Below are 21,196 nucleotides of genomic sequence, written 5' to 3'. Positions count from 1 at the left end.
TGAAGGGTGATGTAGCCAACTTTGCTAAGTGTGGTTTTGGGGCCTATGACATGCCCTCTACACACATACCCTCCAGTCTGGTGATGTCAAAGGCGGCCTCAGGTCAAGCAAGTCTACCATGAGAACAGGAGACTCCTGAGCTCTGAAAAGGCTTGAGCAAATCCACCAAACACCCTTGTCTAGCTCAGTATCTGTGTCACTTCGGTACTCACAAGCGATGATGTTGCCATATCGGTTCTTGTTGCGGTTCTCATCCTTCTTGGCAGTCTCCCATGGGGCCGCCTGTCCTTCCGTCAGACCCTGAAATCACATCATACACTATCAAACATTGCTGCAGGCCAGAGTGTGTACACAAACCTGCACACATACACACACACACACGCGCACACACACACAGTGAAAATAACAACCTTGCTGTCAAAATAACAACTTACTTGAGAACATACAGTAAAACCATTCTATAGTATAAAACCGCTAACATTGGAGGAACCAGTATGCAAAAGGGTTGTAAAATGTAAAACAATGATTACTGACATAACTTTGTTATGATACAGTGAAATGTAGCATAACAAGATGAAAGTTTTACCTGTTAAAAAACAAAGTCAATACTACTTGAAAGGTACCATTCCTCCAGCCACAAACTCTCTCTGTTTGAAATGTTTTGAGTTGTTGACTCAAAGAACTTGTTGATGAAAAGAGTCTTGCTCATCATGTATTGTTCACTTTTCACTAATGGACCATGTTAGGACTCGCCTGCTAACCATATACTGTATATTGAATACCTCATTAATAGGCATATCAGTATATCATAGGAGGCTGGTGGGAGGAGCTGTAGGATGACAGGCTCATTGTAATGGCTGGAATGGAATACAGTGCATTCAGAAAGTACTCAGACCACTTGACTTTTTCCACATTTTGTTACGTTACAGTATTATTCGAAATTGATTCAATCTTTTTTTGCCTCATCAATATACACACAATAACCCATAATGACAAAGCGAAAATAGGTTTTTAGAATTTTTAGCAAATGTATTAAAAAAACAAAAAACCTTATTTACATAGGTATTTAGACCCTTGGCTATGAGACTCGAAATTGATGTCAGGTGCATCCTGTTTCCATTGATCATCCATTGAGATGTTTCTACAACTTGATTGGAGTCCACCTGTGGTAAATTAAATTCATTGGACATGATTTGGAAAGGCACACAACTCTCTATATAATGTCACACAGTTGACAGTGCATGGCAGAGCAAAAACAAAGCCTTGAGGTCTAAGGAATTGGCCGTAGAGCTCCGAGACAGGATTATGTTGAGGCACAGATCTGGGGAAGGGTACCAAAACATATCTGTAGCATTGAAGGTAACCAAGAACACAGTGGCCTCCATCATTCTTAAATGGAAGACCTTTGGAACCACCAAAGGCTCTTCCGAGAGCTAGCCACCCGAACAAGCAGAACAATCGGGGGAAAAGGGCCAAGATCAGGGAGGTGACCTAGAACCCAATGGTCACTCTAACAGAGCTCCAGAGTTATTCTGTGAAGATGGGAGAACCTACCAGAAGGACAACCATCTTCGCATCACTTCACCAATCCAGCATTTATGGTAGAGTGGACAGAAGGAAGCCACTCATCAGTAAAAGACACATGACAGCCCGCTTGGAGTTTGCCAAAAGGCATCTAAAGGACTCTCAGACCAAGGTACAAGGTAATTGTGGTAGATACAGTTGAAGTCGGAAGTTTACATACACTTAGGTTGGAGTCAAAACTTGTTTTTCAACCAATCCACACATTTCTTGTTAACAAACTATAGTTTTGGCAAGTCGGTTAGGACATCTACTTTGTGGATAACACAAGTCATTTTTCCAACAATTGTTTACAGACAGATTATTTCACTTATAATTCACTGTATCACAGTTCCAGTGGGTCAGAAGTTTACATACACTAAGTTGACTGTGCCTTTAAACAGCTTGGAAAATTCCAGAAAATGATGTCATGGCTTTAGAAGCTTCTGATAGGCTAATTGACACAATTTGAGTCAATTGGAGGTGTACCTGTGGATGTATTGCAAGGCCTAACTTCAAACTCAGTGCCTCTTTTCTTGACATCATGGGAAAATCAAAAGAAATCAGCCAAGACCTCAGAATATTTTATTTTGAAAAAAGCCAAGTTCATACTTGGGAGCAATTTCCAAACGCCTGAAGGTACCACGTTCATCCGTACAAACAATAGTACACAAGTAAACACCATGGGACCACACAGCCGTCATACCACTCAGGTAGGAGAAATGTTCTGTTTCCTAGAGATGAACGTACTTTGGTGTGAAAAGCACAAATCAATCCCAGAACAACAGCAAAGGACCTTGTGAAGATGCTGGAGGAAACCGGTACAAAAGTATCGATATCCGCAGTAAAGCGAGTCCTATATCGACATAACCTGAAAGGCCGCTCAGCAAGGAAGAAGCCACTGCTCAAAACCACCATTAAAAAGCCAGACTACGGTTTGCAACTGCACATGGAAACAAAGATCGTATTTTTTGGAGAAATGTCCTCTGGTCTGATGAAACAAAAATTGAACTGTTTGGCCATAATGACCATCGTTATGTTATGTATGGAGGAAAAATGGGGATGCTTGCAAGCCATAGAATGCCATCCCAACTGTGAAGCACAGGGGTGGCAGCATCATGTTTTGGGGGTGTTTTACTGGACTGGTGCACTTCACAAAATAGATGGCATCATGAGGCAGGGAAATTATGTGGATATATTGAAGCAACATCTCAAGACATCAATCAGGAAGTTAAAGCTTGGTCACAAATGGGTCTTCCAAATGGACAATGACCCCAAGCATACTTCCAAAGTTGTGGCAAAATGGCCTAAGGACAACAAAGTCAAGGTATTGGAGTGGCCATCACAAAGCCCTGACCTCAATCCTGTAGAAAATGTGTGGGCAGAACTGAAAAAGTGTGTGCGAGCAAGGAGGCCTACAAACCTGAATCAGTTACAGTACATCAGCTCTGTCAGGAGGAATGGGCCAAATTCACCCAACGTATTGTGGGAAGCCTGTGGAAGTTAAATTTAAAGGCAATGCTACCAAATACTAACTGAGTGTGTGTACATTTCTGACCCACTGGGAATGTGGTGAAAGAAATATAGGCTGAAATAAATCACTCTCAACTATTATTCTGACATTTCACATTCTTATATTAAAGCAGTGATCCTAACTGACCTAAGACGGGGAATGTACTAAGATTAAATGTCAGGACTTGTGAAAAATTGAGTTTAAATGTATTTGGCTAAGGTATATGTAAACTTCCAACTTCAACTGTATGTACATACAACTAGGAATAAATTGACAGATAGTAAACCGTGGCAGAAGCGTATATGATTAGTCAAAAAGGATTGTGCGAAAAGGTTCAATGCAGAAAGGTAAAGTTAACCAAATAGCTACCAGGACTATTTAGCAGTCTTATGGCTTGGTGGTAGAATCTGTTCAGGGTCCTGTTGGTTCTAGACTTTGTGCATCATTATCAAAGGGAACAGTCTATGACTTGGGCGGCTGGAATCTTTGACAATTTTTATGGCCTTCCACAGACATCGCCTGGTATAGAGGTCCTGGATGGTAGGGAGCATGGGCCCCGTGATGTACTGGGCCTTCCGCTCTACCCTCTGTGGTGCATTACCCTCAGTCAGATGCAAAGCAGATGCCATACCAAGCAGTGATGCAGACTGTCAAGATGCTCTCAATGGTGCAGCTGTAGAACGTTTTGAGGATCTGAAGGCCCATGACAAATCTTTTCAGCCTGAGGGGGAAGAGGCGTTGTCATGCCCTCTTCACGACTGTATTGGTGTGTTAAGACCATGATAGATCCTTAGTGATGTGTGCACCGAGGAACTTGAAGCTCTCAACCCGCTCTCGGCTCTCCATTTCCTGTAGTCAGTGATCAGCTCGTTCGTCTTCTCTATGCCCACTGTAAAGCTTTTAAAACACTTAATTTGATTGTCAGTGTACTACCGCGTCAGTCATTTGATGGATGTACTGCTCAACAAAAAGATGGCTTTTAGTAGATGTTTATGACTGAGACATTGAGAAGGATGAAGATTCAAATATACAGTTTGTCAGAAGCACTGCAATAAATATGAGCTGACATTATATAATTTTTTTGTATTTAGTTCTCTGTTTTGTTCATCCGGGTTCATGTTTTTCTATTTTTTTAGGTTTTCGCTTTCAAAAATCACAAAATTGGATGTTGTAAGTAACATTTTTTACATTCGATTTTTCTCTGTAGTTACCCTTTAATTGCAAGAGTGCACCAGCCAGTGACCATTGTTTGGTTAGCAATGTTTCTGTAGCGCTCATGTGATTGCAAAGTTTGCAAAACAAATGGCCACTGGATTGATGCAAATAACCATGATATCATTCTGGCAAAATTGAGAAGGTTTTTTGGAAAGCCTTTCCATTTACTGGAAGAGGGTTGTCATTACATTAACACCAATGCTAATGGCTACACAAGGTGGGAGACAAACAGACAGGGGGCCTTCCTGTTTACATTTGCTTAATTAAGGCAAATCTGTTAAGAACAAATTCTTATTTACAATGACAGCCTACCTGGGAACAGTGGGTTAACTGCCTTGTTTAGGGGGAGAAGAAAATATTTCACTGAGTCACTGATGCATTTTGTTAATGTCTTATGATAATGTTTGGCAAATTCATGAATGTTCTACTAAGTTCAACATATTTTTGAATATTATTGAATTGCGTTTTTAATTTCTGGATTCCGTGAATCTGGCAATGTTCTCCAATTTTATAGGGGCCTAATGATGTCCTATGCAATGTGACAAAAATGTAGTTGTTATGTCCTTCTCTGGATACACTCAAATGTACAGAGAACCTAACAAAGTGCAATGCAACTAAAATGGAGTTGTTTGTCCTTCGCTGGATCATCTCAACTGTACAGAAAATGTAAAGTGGCACGCTTGATGGCTGAAATTGGCTAAGAAGAGAGTGTTTGGTGGTTAACAGGCTGCTCAAGGGAGGCCATATGGACTGTGTGCTATTTTTGCATTCCTGTATAAAAAAACATAGGGGCAAATCTGTCACCGCTGCCTAATTAATGCAGAATTGTCCTTTAGCATGCATTAAAGGATATCTATGCTAAACTGCCGATACAACAAGCTTTCTCTTGCACAGCTTCACTTGCAGACAACAACATACCGTTTGACCCATTTACCAGACGTTGATTCCTCATTGCGCAGTCCACTGAAAAATTGATTTACTGTCTTGCCCCCAAACAGGGAGTTTATTATTAAGGTCAAAGGTGAATGCTTTCTGAGGGAAGTCTGTAATCCACTCCCTCCGATTAATTCCTGTTAGAGCTGTAATATCCTGTTGCCCATCTCTGTCGTGATTGGCCGTGGCATAAATGGCTCTCTCTCTGCCCTCTAACAACGCTGGAAGCCGTGAGAGTAAAGACCCTGAGAATTCTACTCCATCATGGCACATCTGTCTTCTTCCTGAGCGTGAAATAGAGCTACTCGCCAACACTGGCTCAGGTCCACACCACTCAGAAATTGCACTAACAGATATACTGTACAGCAAGACACACTGAGGATGATTGATGGGTATATTCTCAGAGCTTTCTGTTTCTCTATATAAATTGTAGACCCCCTTCAAATTAGTGGATTCGGCTATTTCAGCCACACCTGTTGCTGACCGGTGTATAAAATTGAGCACACAGCCATGCAATCTTCATAGACAAACATTGGCAGAAGAATGGCCCGTACTGAAGAGTTCAGTGACATTCAACGTGCCGCCGTCATAGGATGCCACCTTTCCAACAAGTCAGTTCGTCAAATTTCTGCCCTGCTAGAGCTGGCCCGGTCAACTGTAAGAACTGTTATTGTGAGGTGGAAATGTCTAGGAGTAACAACGGCTCAGCCACAAAACGGAATCACCGGAACTGTTCGTCCGGAGCTTCATGAAATGGCTTTCCATGGCCAAGAGGCCGCACACAAGCTTAAGATCACAGTGGAAATGCGTTCTCTGGAGTGATGAATCACACTTCACCATCTGGCAGTCCGACGGAAGAACCTGGGTTTATGGCGGATGCCAGGAAAACACGACCTGCCCCAATGCAGTGGCAACTGTAAAGTTTGGTGGAGGAATAATGTTCCGGGGCTGTTTTTCATGGTTGGGCTAGGTCCCTTAGTTCCAGTGAAGGGTCATCATCTTAAAGCTACAGCATACAAAGACATGCTAAACTATTCTGTGATTAAGTGAGTTTGAACGGGGTATGGTTTGGGGAACACCCTTTCCTGTTTCAGCATTACAATGCCACATGCACAAAGCGAGGTCCATACAGAAATAGTTTGTTGAGATCGGTGTGGAAGAACTTGACTGGCCTGCACAGAGCCCTGACCTCAACCCCATCAAACACGTTTTGGGATGAATTGGAACGCCGACTCCGAGTCAGACCAACATCAGTGCCCGACCTCACTAATGCGCTTGTAGCTGAATGGAAGCAAGTCCCCGCAGCAATGTTCCAGCATGTAGTGGAAAGGCTTCCCAGAAGAGTGGATGCTGTTGTAGCAGAAAAGGGGGGACCAACTCCATATTAATGACAATGATTTTGGAATGAGATATTCGACAAGCAGGTGTCCACAATTTTTTACAATTTAGTGTACTTCTGGACGTTTCTCATCTAATCAAGCAACTCTAGAAAAAGCTTTGCACTGAAATAGACATATGGTATTCCCTTCAACCTGACAGCATAATTGCTGTGCATAAATAAAATAGATGGATTTGTGGCATTTTGAATGCATACTCAACCTGGACTTCACCATGACAGATGGTTGAAATGTAATGCTTGTTATTAATACAGGAACTCTATGGTTTTACAATGGCAAGTCTACATTAGTAGACGTCATCAAGCTCGAGACCCTGGGTCTCGACCCCGCCCTGTGCAACTGGGTACTGGACTTCCTGACGGGCCGCCCCCAGGTGGGGAGGGTAGGCAACAACATCTCCACCCCGCTGATCCTCAACACTGGGGCCCCACAAGGGTGCGTTCTGAGCCCTCTCCTGTACTCCCTGTTCACCCACGACTGCGTGGCCACGCACGCCTCCAACTCAATCATCAAGTTTGCGGACGACACAACAGTGACACAACAGTGTGAGGGCCCTCGGAGTGTGGTGTCAGGAAAATAACCTCACACTCAACGTCAACAAAACTAAGGAGATGATTGTGGACTTCAGGAAACAGCAGAGGGAACACCCCCCTATCCACATCGATGGAACAGTAGTGGAGAGGGTAGTAAGTTTTAAGTTCCTCGGCATACACATCACAGACAAACTGAATTGGTCCACTCACACAGACAGCATCGTGAAGAAGGCGCAGCAGCGCCTCTTCAACCTCAGGAGGCTGAAGAAATTTGGCTTGTCACCAAAAGCACTCACAAACTTCTACAGATGCACAATCGAGAGCATCCTGGCGGGCTGTTTCACCGCCTGGTACGGCAACTGCTCCGCCCACAACCGTAAGGCTCTCCAGAGGGTAGTGAGGTCTGCACAACGCATCACCGGGGGCAAACTACCTGCCCTCCAGGACACCTACACCACCCGATGTTACAGGAAGGCCATAAAGATCATCAAGGACAACAACCACCCGAGCCACTGCCTGTTCACCCCGCTGTCATCCAGAAGGCGAGGTCAGTACAGGTGCATCAAAGCTGGGACCGAGAGACTGAAAAACAGCTTCTATCTCAAGGCCATCAGACTGTTAAACAGCCACCACTAACATTGAGTGGCTGCTGCCAACACACTGACTCAACTCCAGCCACTTTAATAATGGGAATTGATGGGAAATGATGTAAAATATATCATTAGCCACTTTAAACAATGCTACCTAATATAATGTTTACATACCCTACATTATTCATCTCATATGTATACGTATATACTGTACTCTATATCTTCTACTGCATCCTTATGTAATACATGTATCACTAGCTACTTTAACTATGCCACTTTGTTTACATACTCATCTCATATGTATATACTGTACTCGATACCATCTACTGTATCTTGCCTATGCTGCTCTGTACCACCACTCATTCATATATCCTTATGTACATATTCTTTATCTCCTTACACTGTGTATAAGACAGTAGTTTTGGAATTGTTAGTTAGATTACTTGTTGGTTATTACTGCATTGTCGGAACTAGAAGCACAAGCATTTCGCTACACTCGCATTAACATCTGCTAACCATGTGTATGTGACAAATAACATTTGATTTGATTAGTAATCAAAGTGTGCATCCCAAATGGCACTATATTCCCAACATTGAGCACTACTTTTGACCAGAGCCTTATGGACCCTAGTCAAAAGTAGTGTACTATGACTGGGCAGTCAGACTAACTTTCCATTTAACTGATCAGATAGGTTCCTGTGCTTGGAATAAAGCAGTTAGTTTGTGTGTTGGCAGGCTGACGGCAGGCTGATGGCAAGCCCCACCCACCCACCCCCCCCCTGAAAGAAACAGCCACAACAAAGCAAGGCCACATTTACAGGGGCATCTCTTATGCTGTAAAATCAGCCTCTAAAGTCCATTGCGTGCGAGATGGTGCTGTCGAGCAAGATGAAACATTGAGCAAGCAAACGCTGATTCAAGAGCACAGAGGATGGGTCCCACGAGCAGAAGATGAGTGCGGCGAGCGCACAGACCAATCGAGAGAGCAGAATGTGATCGAGGGCTGCAGGATGCGCAAATTAAATTTGAGATGCAAGTGTGACTTTGAGCGAGCAGAACATCATTGTTGCACCAAAATATAAGATATTTTTGTTTTGTTTTGCAGATTTACTTACTACAAGACTCAGAAGTTACTCTCACAAATAAACTGCATTCCCACATGGATTTCTCCTTTTGCACCCAAAACTCTTGCTCTCCGAATGGCAATATTTTACATCTGTATAATCATCACTACTTAACACAGCCACAGAGTAATAATTATTATGGCTAAACCCCACCTATTTCAACATTTATCTTCTTAAAACATTTTAAACATAACCCTAACCACTCTGATTATATTATGCCTAAGGGACTGAAATAAGGGTTAAATAAGGGACCTCTCTGAAGTGAAAATGGATGGCCCTCCCTTCAGAAAAATATATTTTACCTAAGCCCTCCCTGAACGATTGAAAAAAAAACAAGTGACCCTCCCCTACAGTATACCCAAAATAATAGTTAAAACAAAGTGGATAGTAGAGAACATGACTACCGTTTACCCTCACTTCTTGGACAGACCAGAGCCTTAGATATGCAGTTTTTGAAACTGTTCTTCGTCCTGTCATCATTGAAGGGCGACACAGGAATTCTGATGCACAGGGCTGCGGGCCAGAAGGTTGTGGGTTTGCAGAACACCATGGACAAGAGTAGGGGTGGAAAGTTCTCCATTATAAATTTAGCAAAAAAAGAAACGTCCTCTCACTGTCAACTGCGTTTATTTTCAGCAAACTTAACATGTGTAAATATTTGTATGAACATAACAATATTCAACAATTGAGATACAAACTGAACAAGTTCCACAGACATGTGACAAACAGAAATTGAATAATGTGTCCCTGAACAAAGGGGGGGCCAAAATCAAACGTAACAGTCAGTATCTGTTGTGGCCACCAGCTGCATTAAGTACTGCAGTGCATCTCCTCCTCGTGGACTGCACCAGCTTTGCCAGTTCTTGCTATGAGTTGTTACCCCACTCTTCCACCAAAGCACCTGCAAATTCCCGGACAGTTCTGGGGTAATGGCCCTAGCCCTCACCGTCCGATCCAACAGGTCCAAGACGTGCTCAATGAGATTGAGATCCGTGCTCTTCGCATGACGGACCCTCCACCTCCAAATTAATCCCGCTCCGGAGTACAGGCCTCGGTGTAACACTCATTCCTTCGACGCTAAATGTGAATGTGACCATCACCCCTGGTGAGACAAAACCGCGACTCGTCAGTGAAGAGCACTTTTTGCCAGTCCTGTCTGGTCCAGCGACGGTGGGTTTGTGCCCATAGTCGACGTTGTTGTCGGTGATGTCTGGTGAGGACCTGCCTTACAATAGGCCTACAAGCCCTCAGTCCTGACTATCACACTTGGTGAGACAAAACCATGACTCACTCGTCAGTTACGAGCACTTTTTGCCAGTCCTGTCTGGTCCAGCGACGGTGGGTTTGTTGTTGCCGGTGATGTCTGTTGAGGACCTGCCTTAAAACAGGCCTAAAAGCCCTCAGCCCAGCCTCTCTCAGCCCATTGCGGACAGTCTGAGCACTGATGGAGGGATTGCGCATTCCTGGTGTAACTCGGGCAGTTGTTGTTGCCATCTTGTACCTGTCCCGCAGATGTGGTGTTGGGATGTACCGATACTGTGCAGCTGTTGTTACACGTGGTCTGCCACTGCGAGGACAATCAGCTGTCCGCCTGTCTCCCTGTAGCGCTGTGTTAGGCGTCTCACAGTATGGACATTGCAATTTATTGCCCTGACCACATCTGTAGTCCTCATGCCTCCTTGCAGCATGCCTAAGGCTCATTCACGCAGATGAGCAAGGGCCCTGGGCATCTTTCTTTTGGTGTTTTTCAGAGTCAGTAGAAAGGCCTTTTTGGTGTCCTAGGTTTTCACTGTGACCTTACAGCCTACCGTCTGTAAGCTGTTAGTGTCTTAACGACCATTCCACAGGTGCATGTTCATTAATTGTTTATGGTTCATTGAACAAGCATGGGAACCAGCGTTTAAACCATTTACAATGAAGATCTGTGAAGTTATTTGGATTTTTACTAATTATCTTTGAAAAACAGGGTCCTGAAAATGGGATGTTTTTTTTTTGCTGCGTTTAGTAAAAGCATGGCATGAATCTATCATCGTATTTGCAGGTCCAAGAAAAAAATGCCTTTTATAAAAATGTTATGCAACTCTGTGTAATTTTACATATTAGCGCAAACAATACTGGAATTAGGGGCTAAGAATGGACAGAGAGATAAGTGCATTTGTCCATCTTATCATATATTTCTCTAATTCCAAATCAGTGTGTCTTGTTTGCAACGAAACTGTCCCTGTTTGCAAATAATTAAATCAGATAAATACATCATTGGCAGGAAACATATTGTTTTTAATAAATTCAATTATAGTATTAGCCAGCTTCTCATCTTCGCGCTCTCCTTCTCAGGCTGAATAGAATATAGGCTAGTCCACCCGCAAGATAGTGCATTTTTGGGACTAGATCTAATTGACAAGAAATTCTGAGTAAATTTTTGACTCCTGAACTAACCCCGTCGCCCTACCCAGCACAGCAATTGCTTAAGAAGCACACCAAAAAATGTGCAGCAAGACCAGAGCATGCTGGGCTCAGGGTTGGAATATCTAATGCGGTGTGTAATGCAGCCTAGTCTTATTTACACCATCCCGACAGTTGTTTTAGGAATATAACTTGATCTGTGCTTCTCCGAACATGCACTTTGTAGCCTATAGCCTGTAGGTTATGTATCATTTGATTGAGATCATACTAAATAGCTTATAGGCGCAATTGATATTTCATGCACAGCGGAGAATCAGAGATGAGGGGTGGCATCAGTATACAGTGCATTTGGGAATTATTCAGACCCCTTGACTTTCTCCACATTTTGTTACGTTGCAGCCTTTCTGTTTTACTTTTCTCATCAAACTACACAATACCTTCATAATGACAAAGCAAAAATGTTTTTTTTAAACAGAAATATGACATCAGAACATTTAATAAGTACTTTGCTGAAGCACCTTTGGCAGAGATTAGAACCTTGAGTGTTCTTGAGTGTGCCAAGCTACAAGCTGTATTTGGGGAGTTTCTCCCATTCTTCTCTGCAGATCCTCTCCGGCTCTGTCAGGTTGAATGGGGAGCGTTGCTGCACATCTATTTTCTGATCTCTCCAGAGATGTTCGATTGGGTTCAAGTCCAGGCTCTGACTGGGCCACTCAAGGACATTCAGAGACTTGTCCCGAAGGCACTCCTGTATTGTGTGCTTAGGGTCATTGTCCTGTTGGAAGGTGAACCTTCACCCCAGTCTGAGAACCTGCTCCAGAGCGTTCAGGACTTCATCAAGGATCTCTCTGTACTTTGGTCCGTTCATCTTTCCCTCGATCCTGACTAGTCTTCCAGTCCCTGCCACTGAAAAACATCCCCAAGGCATGATGTTGCCACCACCATGCTTCACCGTAGGGATGCTGCCAGGTTTCCTCCAGACGTGATGCTTGGCATTTAGGCCAAAGAGTTTCTCATGGTCTGAGAGTCCTTTAGGAGGTGCCTTTTGGTAAACTCCAAGCGGGCTGTCATGTCTTTTACTGGGGGGTGGCTTCCGTCTGCCCACTCTACCATAAAGGCCTGATTGGTGGAGTGCTGCAGAGACGGTTGTTCTTCTGGAAGGTTGTCCCATCTCCACAGAGGAACTTTGGAGCTCTGTCAGAGTGACCATCGGGTTCTTGGTCACCTCCCAGACAATGGCCCTTTTCCCCCGATTGCTCAGTTTGGCCGGGTGGCGAGTTCTAAGATGATCTTGGTGATTCCAAACACCATTTAAGAATGATGGAGGCCAGTGTGTTCTTGGGGAAATTCAATGCTGCAGAAATTGTTTGGCACCCTTCCCCAGATCTGTGCCTTGACACAATCCTGTCTCAGAGCTCTACGGATAATTCCTTCAACCTTATGGCTTGTTTTGTTTTTACTAATGACTCATTGTTAACTGTGAGACCTTGTATAGACAGTTGATGGAGACCACTGGGCTTTTTGAAACTGTCAACAATCTAGGAATATTTGTTTTATACCCTTCCCCAGATGTATGCCTTATAACAATTTTATCTTGAAAATCTACAAACAATTACTTGGACTTCATGGTATAGTTTTTGCTCTGACATGCACTGTCAACTGTGGGACCTTATATAGACAGGTGTGTTTCTTCCCAAATCATGTCCAATCAATTTAATTCACCACAGGTGGACTCCAATCAAGCTGTAGACACATCTCAAGGCTGATCAATGGAAACAAGTTGCACCTGAGCTCAATTTTGAGTCTCATATTGTAGCAAAGGGTCTGAATACTTATATAAATATGTTATTTCTCTTTTTAAATTTTAATACATTTGCTAACACTTCTAAAATCCTGTTTTTGCTTTGTCATTTTTGGATAGTGTGTGTAGATTGATGAGGACTTAAAACATATATTTTTTAGAATAAGGTTCTAGCGTAACGTGGAAAGAGTGAAGGGGTCTGATTACTTTCCGAATGCACTGTGTAGCCTAATAAGCAACTCATTCTAAAACACTGAGAAATATTGAAATTTCATCACCCTCCCCTGGACTAGATTTAAAAAAAATACTAAACCCTCCCCTTGGCTGAAATTGAAAAGGCATGACCCTACTCCATGTTCCTGTAGGTAACCATTATGTAAATATCAATACGTCCCTAACCCTTACCTTAATTTAAGTTTTTCAGTAGAGAACTTAACCAACTAAGTTGATCAACTATGACTTCAATATTGAAGATGTTTTATTGCCACATACACCAGATAGGGGCAGTGAAATGTGGTGTTTTACAGGGTCAAAGTGTTATTTGGTCTTCTGTTATTAAAGCAGGCTATTGATTAGGCAGGCTAGGTTAGCTAGTTAATGTTTAACCACATAAAAATGATCGGTATCTTTGGTTTAACCAAGAGCAATGTAACTAGTTTGCTATTTTAATGAGGGGTTAGTAGAGAAGGAGGACTTGGAAGACCAGCATTACTGGGAAAGTGTGGCAGAGGAGGGAGAGGCAGGGTGAGGAGAACAGACAGGAAAGGCTCTCACTGTGGAAGACATCCTTGATTGAGATGGGTTGAGGGAGAGCCAAGCGAGATTAAACTCCAAACTAAATAGCCAATATTGTAAACCACTAACTGCATACTTTGAGATACAGTCTATTTGAAATACATATTTGATTTCTTTAACTCTGGCAGTTTTTGAGCAATTACAATAAAAGAGAATGACCTCTAACCATATTCTCTCTCTCTCTCCATGCAGGCCTACTTTCACTATGTGGTGGGGAAGTTGTTCTCAGCTTAGCTGACAGCGATAGGACATACAGCAGTCCTCTCTATTCCAAGTACTTCTCTCTGTATAGCACTCTGGGTACTTCGTGCAGGTAACCATGACTTCTATCATCACCCCTGTAACCACTGTTGTAGCGCTAAAATGTTTTATAATTTCCTTAATCAAAGTTCGTCATCCTCCAATTGCAATGTCTGCCTATGCCCACACATATTTTCTAAAGAAAATTGTATATTTGTAATGCCCTCAAACAACAAGTCAGGCTTAAGCGACCTAATTTCAAAATAGGCCATCACTGTCAATCGTGAATGATAATTCTTCATTACTGGTGAAACGTCCAAACTGCATCTCCATGCTAATCATGTTTGCACTGTTTGCAATAACTTTATTGCAGGTACAGTAGGCAGTTCAATGTATTGAGTAGCTTACACACTGTATCATATATAAACTTTGATTTCATCAGCTTGAACACATCGTTACAATATACCATATTACAAAATAAAAGAAAACAGAGGTGTGGTAAACATAAATTACTATGTAGAATCGCTGGAAATTCATTTTAAAACAGCCATAAAATCAAGTTTTTGTTGTGGTGTACTCATGCATCTCAAACTATAACCTAAATGCATGATTCCCTCCAGCTTGGCCCAATTCCATCATTACGGAGATCTTTGTGGGCTATACTCGGCCTTGTCTCGGGATGGTAAGTTCGTGGTTGAAGATATCCCTCTAGTGGTGTGGGGGTGCTTTGGCAAAGTGGGTGGGGTTATATCCTTCCTGTTTGGCCCTGTCCGGGGGTATCATCGGATACCATCGCCACAGTGTCTCCTGACCCCCCCCCCGTTGTCTCAGCCTCCAGTATTTATGCTGCAGTAGTTGGGGGGCTAGGGTCAGTTTGTTATAACTGGAGTACTTCTCCTGTCCTATCCGGTGTCCTGTGTGAATTTAAGTATGCTCTCTCTAATTCTCTCTTTCTCTCTTTCTTTCTCTCTCTCGGAGGACCTGAGCCCTAGGACCATGCCTCAGGTCTACCTGGCATGATGACTCCTTGTTGTCCCCAGTCCACCCTGCTGTGCTGCTGCTCCAGTTTCAACTATTCTGCCTGTGATTATTATTATTTGACCATGCTGGTCATTTATGAACATTTGAACATCTTGGCCATGTTCTGTTATAATCTCCACCTGGCACAGCCAGAAGAGGACTGGCCACCCCACATAGCCTGGTTCCTCTCTAGGTTTCTTCCTAGGTTTTGGCCTTTCTAGGGAGTTTTTCCTAGCCACCATTTCCTTCTACACCTGTATTGCTTGCTGTTTGGGGTTTTAGGCTGGGTTTCTGTACAGCACTTTGAGATATCAGCTGATGTACGAAGGGCTATATAAATACATTTGATTTGATTTTGAATTCCCATTTACAATTGCACACCCTGACATACCAAGTGTAAGAACCGACGCTGGAGATGAGAAGCAGGTACGGAGAGTGAACATTTAATTTACACTGACATGGAACAGGACAGGAACAGCGTCAGAACCGGGTAAAACAAAGACATACGACAATCAATGCTGAAGCGGGGAACAGACAGATATAGGGAAGGAAATAACACAAGTGATTGAGTCCATGTGAGTGCAATGAATCGCTGATGCGCGTGACGAGGGGATCAGGCGTGCGTAATGATGGTGGCAGGAGTGCGTAGTGCTGGGCAGCCTGGCACCCTCAAGCGCCAGGGAGGGAGAGCGGGAGCAGGCATGACACCAAGCTAGAACGGGGCCTGCGTCTCAACTAATAGCCAATGTAGGCTAAATATCCAGGGCTACAGCCACTCTGGTTTTGGCATCCTTAGCAGAACGGTGTCGCCTGGTCACATGTCGTTCTGGGTTCCACTGCGCAAGAGGGGGTCCATAGAGTTCTATGAACATCAAGGCAGACAGAGTCTGTGCACTGCGGAGCCTCCGACGGGCCGCCGCAGTGCACACACACTTAGCCTACAGTTCTTCATCAATCTCGCCACCATCAGAGAGAAGACAGGGTAATTAAATATAGTTTATTTAGACTGTGTCAGAATGAATTTTCCAGAAATAGTTATACCAGCTCTGTGTATTTTCAAATTGGAAAATAGTGAGGGAGCGCCACACCTCTGTGCTCCGGCAGCATTAGACCCCTGCCCGTAACTTAATCATTAGTGGTACTGAGAGTTCCTCTAATTGCTTTGACGTTGTATGGAGGCATTGTTCAATACAGAGCCATGCTGACTGACGAGTGGCATGGATTGATATAGCTCGGCTCAGTCCCACATAGTATGTTATCACTTATTTTGCGAAAGGATTATCAATAGTTGCCTCATTTGATACAGCAGCAGTCATAAAATTGACTGTTACCTTGAATACAAAACAAACTTTTCAACTCCAATTGGATTCTGCATATGACATTTCCTGACATTGCATTTTTACTCCCTCTCTCACGGCAGTTGTTCTCAGGAGACAGGTCAGTGTGTGTGTAGATAACATATGTCTGACAAGGTGGATTCAGGCTTCTACTTCATCGCCCTAGACCAATACACCTACAAGACGGGGGATGCCAAGTTAGGACCTGTGAGTCACCTTTGATCTTGACGTAATGTTCTTCCCATGGTTTTGGGGTCATGGGTGTTCCCAAACTCATCTTGCGCCTTACACAACTCAGCACATACACTACCGTTCAAAAGTTTGTGGTCACTTAGAAATGTCCTTGTTTTTGAAAGAAAAGCACATTTTTTGTCCGTTAAAATAGCATCAAATTGATCAGAAATACAGTGTAGATATTGTTAATGTTGTAAATGACTATTGTAGCTGGATCCGGCTGATTTTTAATGGAATATCTACATAGGCGTACAGAGGCCCATTATCATCAACCATCACTCCTGTGTTCCAATGGCACGTTGTGTTAGCTAGACCTAAGTAGATTCCACTCAAGGTATAATAAACTGTAGCTATTTCACTTATTTCCCAATTACCTTGCTTATATTGCTTATTTGGTGCTTACTTTTCAAGCTGGATAGCAAGCTAAACAGACAGCTCTGAAGCGCATCTGTTTGACATCATGTACCCAAGAAGACTCAACACAATACTGGACTGGCCAAGGGCAAGCATTTGTTAGCTCTTCCATCACACCAGTGAAAGTGACCAAACTAATGTTTCTAGACACGCACCCACCTCAAAGCCCCCTTCCCGCTAGCCTGAAATCCAATCCTGAAAAAATATAAATTGAAACTCAAAGGTGTCAAAACAAGTGACTGTTGTTGGTTGACAATGATGATTTTAAATGGTTTTACACATTTGAACCATGTTTCCTTGCATACAGATCTGTATTTTTGTAGTCATTAATTCATTTTTGATCTGCAGCAATAATGTTGTGCTCGCCCAAAGTGAGTCCGCTCGCCGAACATCCTGTTCTCTCAACCAAATTTCTTTCTCAACTGGTCTGTGCGCTCGCGGCACTCATCCTCTTTTCGCGTGACCCATACTCTGCACTCTCGACTCAGTGTTTGCTTTCTCAATTATGTTTCATCTTGCTCGACAGTGCCATCTCATGCGCAATGGACTTTAGAGGCTGATTTGACCAGATACTCCCTTGACAGATAACAGCATTCACAGCGGAAGCCAGACGAGAGCTCACAAACACTGGGATCAAAGGCAGAGAATGTAAAAAAGTTCAAGATACAAATGAATGGCTCAGTACTGCAGCCTTCAAGACACAGACAGTGCAAGAGAGAAAAGAGGGAAAGAGAAAACGGTCCTCATGAAACATGATTAAAACATGTTGCTTTGCCACTCTTGGAGGAGAGAGCGCCCCTGGTTACAGCTTGGCTTTTGTGATTCCCTCTGTGTTCCAAACTGACGATAATACAAAGAGGCGGATGCTTGTTCAAGAAAGTTCAGCCAGTCCAATTTTTCCTTTCATTCAAGTTCTTACTATGTGCAGAGTAGTTCAATAGTTCCAGTCTGTTGTGTGTGTGTGTGTGTGTGTGTATATATATATATATACACATATACACACACAAGCTATATGCTATAATTTCTTAGCCCATGTTAGCTATGGGTTCAGGAGTCAACCCTAATTAGGAAATGTGTAAATAATAAATTAATAAGGCAAGAATGTATAAAAGAAAATGATAGCTAAACACTCAGAGTTCAGATTCCTTTACAGCTAGGCTGGATGTCTCTAGAGAAAAGGGTTGTATTCACTAGGGGTTCAGCAGTGAAGCTGGAGAAACCCTAATGTATTTGTTGGCGTTATTATTATTATTCCAGTTCCGCAAAAAGTTTGTCGAAATATGTCAATTCCTGTGAGATGGTAAGTCCTAGGTGGGTGCAAACTTGCTTGGGTCACACCCTCTCATGCGATGCTACGCCAATTGGCCACATGCTGGTGCTTTAGCAAGCAAATGTTGAAAGCTCACACCCCTCACCCTGTGTCGTGAAATTTGGTACATAGGTCCCTCTCCTCACAAGGAACACATTTCCCTGAAGGAACCATGAAGTCCGCCATTATGGATTTTCCGCCACTTAGAATTTTGTAAAAACACTTAAAACACTACTTTGGTACTGAATGACCGATCTGTACAAAACTTGATACATGGCATCAATAGATCTATTGACCAAAGTCTCCCAAGGTAATATTTTCCAGGGCAGTATCTCAAACAACAAACATTCACATGGTCTGGCACATAACATATAAATCCAACACGGATATTCGGATTCGGATTTATAACACTGTCAAGACTCAACATACGCAAGGACATTCAGATCGACCACATGGTGGTGCTACAATGGGCACATGTTTATACAGTATCTCTTGATCAGTTTGATGAAAGAGTGATGAAAGTTTGCACACATGCTCAGGGATATGAGTCTAGCTATCCTGTAAAGTGTGGTTCAGTGTGGCTGCATGGTGGCACTGTTGGACGAGAGAAAACATTAATGCAAGTTAATTGACGGCCATATTGTTTCAGCTAATCTTGAAATATATTGGGTTTGAATATGTATATCCATAGATGCTATATGCCAAATTTGGTGCTGATCAGTCCAGTGATTCTGGAAAAGACATTTAATTTAGTGAACATCATAAAAAAATGTCAAAGATACAAACGCAAATTGCATGGTCAGTTTGATTTTGAGTTCTGATATTTGTCAATTGTGGTAAACAGTACAATAGTAGCTCATCCTAGGGCAATGTGTCCAATTTGTCATGATGGTGGCACGGTAGGCCCATAGCTGAACCCCGGCATTGCTGCTATCTTTCAAATTGTTCTTGTCCACAGAATTTTTACTGCCTCAGCCCCAGGTACCTATCCAATTATTTAAGACTCTGATATTGACTGTTTCAAATTTAAAGAGTCTATCAGGTAAGAATACCTTTATATATACCAGCACAGATGAGTGGAACAAACTAAAGCAACAACTTAAAGCTATACTGACCAGAACTTATTTTATAAACAATGTCAAAAGCTGGCTGATGACTGAACCATTTTCATATCTGTATCTATGTAATACATCTATGTCTGTACTGCAATGAAAATAAGTCATTCACTTTGTGTTATCCCTGTCAAGTTTGTAAAATGTATGAACTGTGTGTATATGCATTTTTGTCAAATAAACTGTCAAATAAAAACAATAAAATCAATCAATCAACCCCAAATCCATGACTCATGTAATAATGGGCATCTCTGGCAACACCTGTGTTTGAGCATTTAGAAACAAAGATTTCAGTGTCATGTTCATCAGGCACCAAAGAAAGCAGAACTAAACAGGGCCCCTCCATACCTGGACTTCAGTAATGCTTGTTTCTGCTGCATGACCTAATGAACACGATCCGGGCCTGTATGCCAGTATGTTGCAGTCCGATGGCTCACTCTGGCTAGTGTTTATCTCTCCATCGTTTCCAGTCTGATAATGAGAGCAAGTGGGAGTGAGGTGAATAATTGCACGCCTGCGGCAAAACGTTCAACTTCCCTTTTACTTTACGGTCAGGGGATTGCTGATTTTTTTTTTCAAAAAGAAAAAGAAAATGCCCTTAATGCAATCCCTCTCATCTCCAATCTGTAGTTTTTTGCGCATATTAATATACTTGAAAAAGAAAAAGAGAGAGGAAAGAGAAAGTGAAGAGGGAGAACTCCCACACTCTCGTCCCCTGGTAGACGGTGGTGATGTGATAAGATAGAGGCAGGGGTGTGGGAGGGAGAGAGGGTCCCTGTATGCAGAGAAATGAAAACCCATAGGGCAGAGGAAGCATTGCCTCCCCCACAGCCTCATCATCACACACACATACATACGTGCAAGGACACACGCATAAAGACAAATGGACGAATGCATAAACACACACTCTTGCGTGTGGACATACAAACAACACACAAGCACAAACATATACACACAAACACAGACAGAGGCTCATGTTCAGAGCAATACATACACAGACAGACATGCTCACATACAGTACATACTTGCGAAAACAACTCAACCAAACCTTTGAAAATGTACATTAAAAGAGACGCTGATTGTGAGTACTCCTGGATGCTAGTGCATTTATGCAGTTCCTGTGAGTGGGTACTCCATGGGTGCTCTATGACCTTTTGTTAATCAACAGATACCTTTTACTGTGGGGCCATTAACCAGCCCTAGTTTTGGCCAGCGTCCCAAATGGCACCCTATTCTCTATATAGTGTACTACTTTTGACCAAAGCCCTATTGGTCCTGCACGCTATAGGGAATAGGTTGCCATTTTGAGACTTGAGAAATGCAAATTAAAAATCATACAATGTGATTTTCTGGATTTTTGTTTTAGATTCTGTCTCTCACAGTTGAAGTGTACCTATGATAAAAATTACAGACCTCTACATGCTTTGTAAGTAGGAAAACCTGAAAGATCGGCAGTGTATCAAATACTTGTTCTCCCCACTGTACATGAGATGAGTAATGCAAGATATGTAAACATTAAAGTAGTATTATTAAAGTGACTAGTGTTCCCTTTATTAAAGTGGCCAATGGTTCTTCATGTCTGTTTGTAGGCAGCAGCCTCTCTGTGTTAGTGATAGCTGTTTAACAGTCTGATGGCTTTGAAATAGAAGCTGTTTTTCAGTCTCTC

At 42.7% G+C, this 21,196-nt stretch overlaps 1 protein-coding gene across 1 annotated transcript in view; it reads right to left on the bottom strand.

Annotated features, from left to right (window-relative positions):
- Positions 1 to 21,196, bottom strand: part of LOC112254117 (receptor-type tyrosine-protein phosphatase T) — a 491,368-nt gene that overhangs the window by 72,516 nt on the left and 397,656 nt on the right. Inside the window, exon 20 of the mRNA XM_024426355.2 lies at positions 213 to 300. Within this exon, the coding sequence (XP_024282123.1) occupies positions 213 to 300 (88 nt within the window). The remainder of the gene's footprint in view (positions 1 to 212; positions 301 to 21,196) is intronic.

The sequence above is a fragment of the Oncorhynchus tshawytscha genome, linkage group LG07 (genome assembly GCF_018296145.1).
Source record: "Oncorhynchus tshawytscha isolate Ot180627B linkage group LG07, Otsh_v2.0, whole genome shotgun sequence".
NCBI lineage: Eukaryota > Metazoa > Chordata > Actinopteri > Salmoniformes > Salmonidae > Oncorhynchus > Oncorhynchus tshawytscha.
Note: the sequence above shows the minus strand (reverse complement) of the source record. Positions and strands in the feature narration are given on the sequence as shown.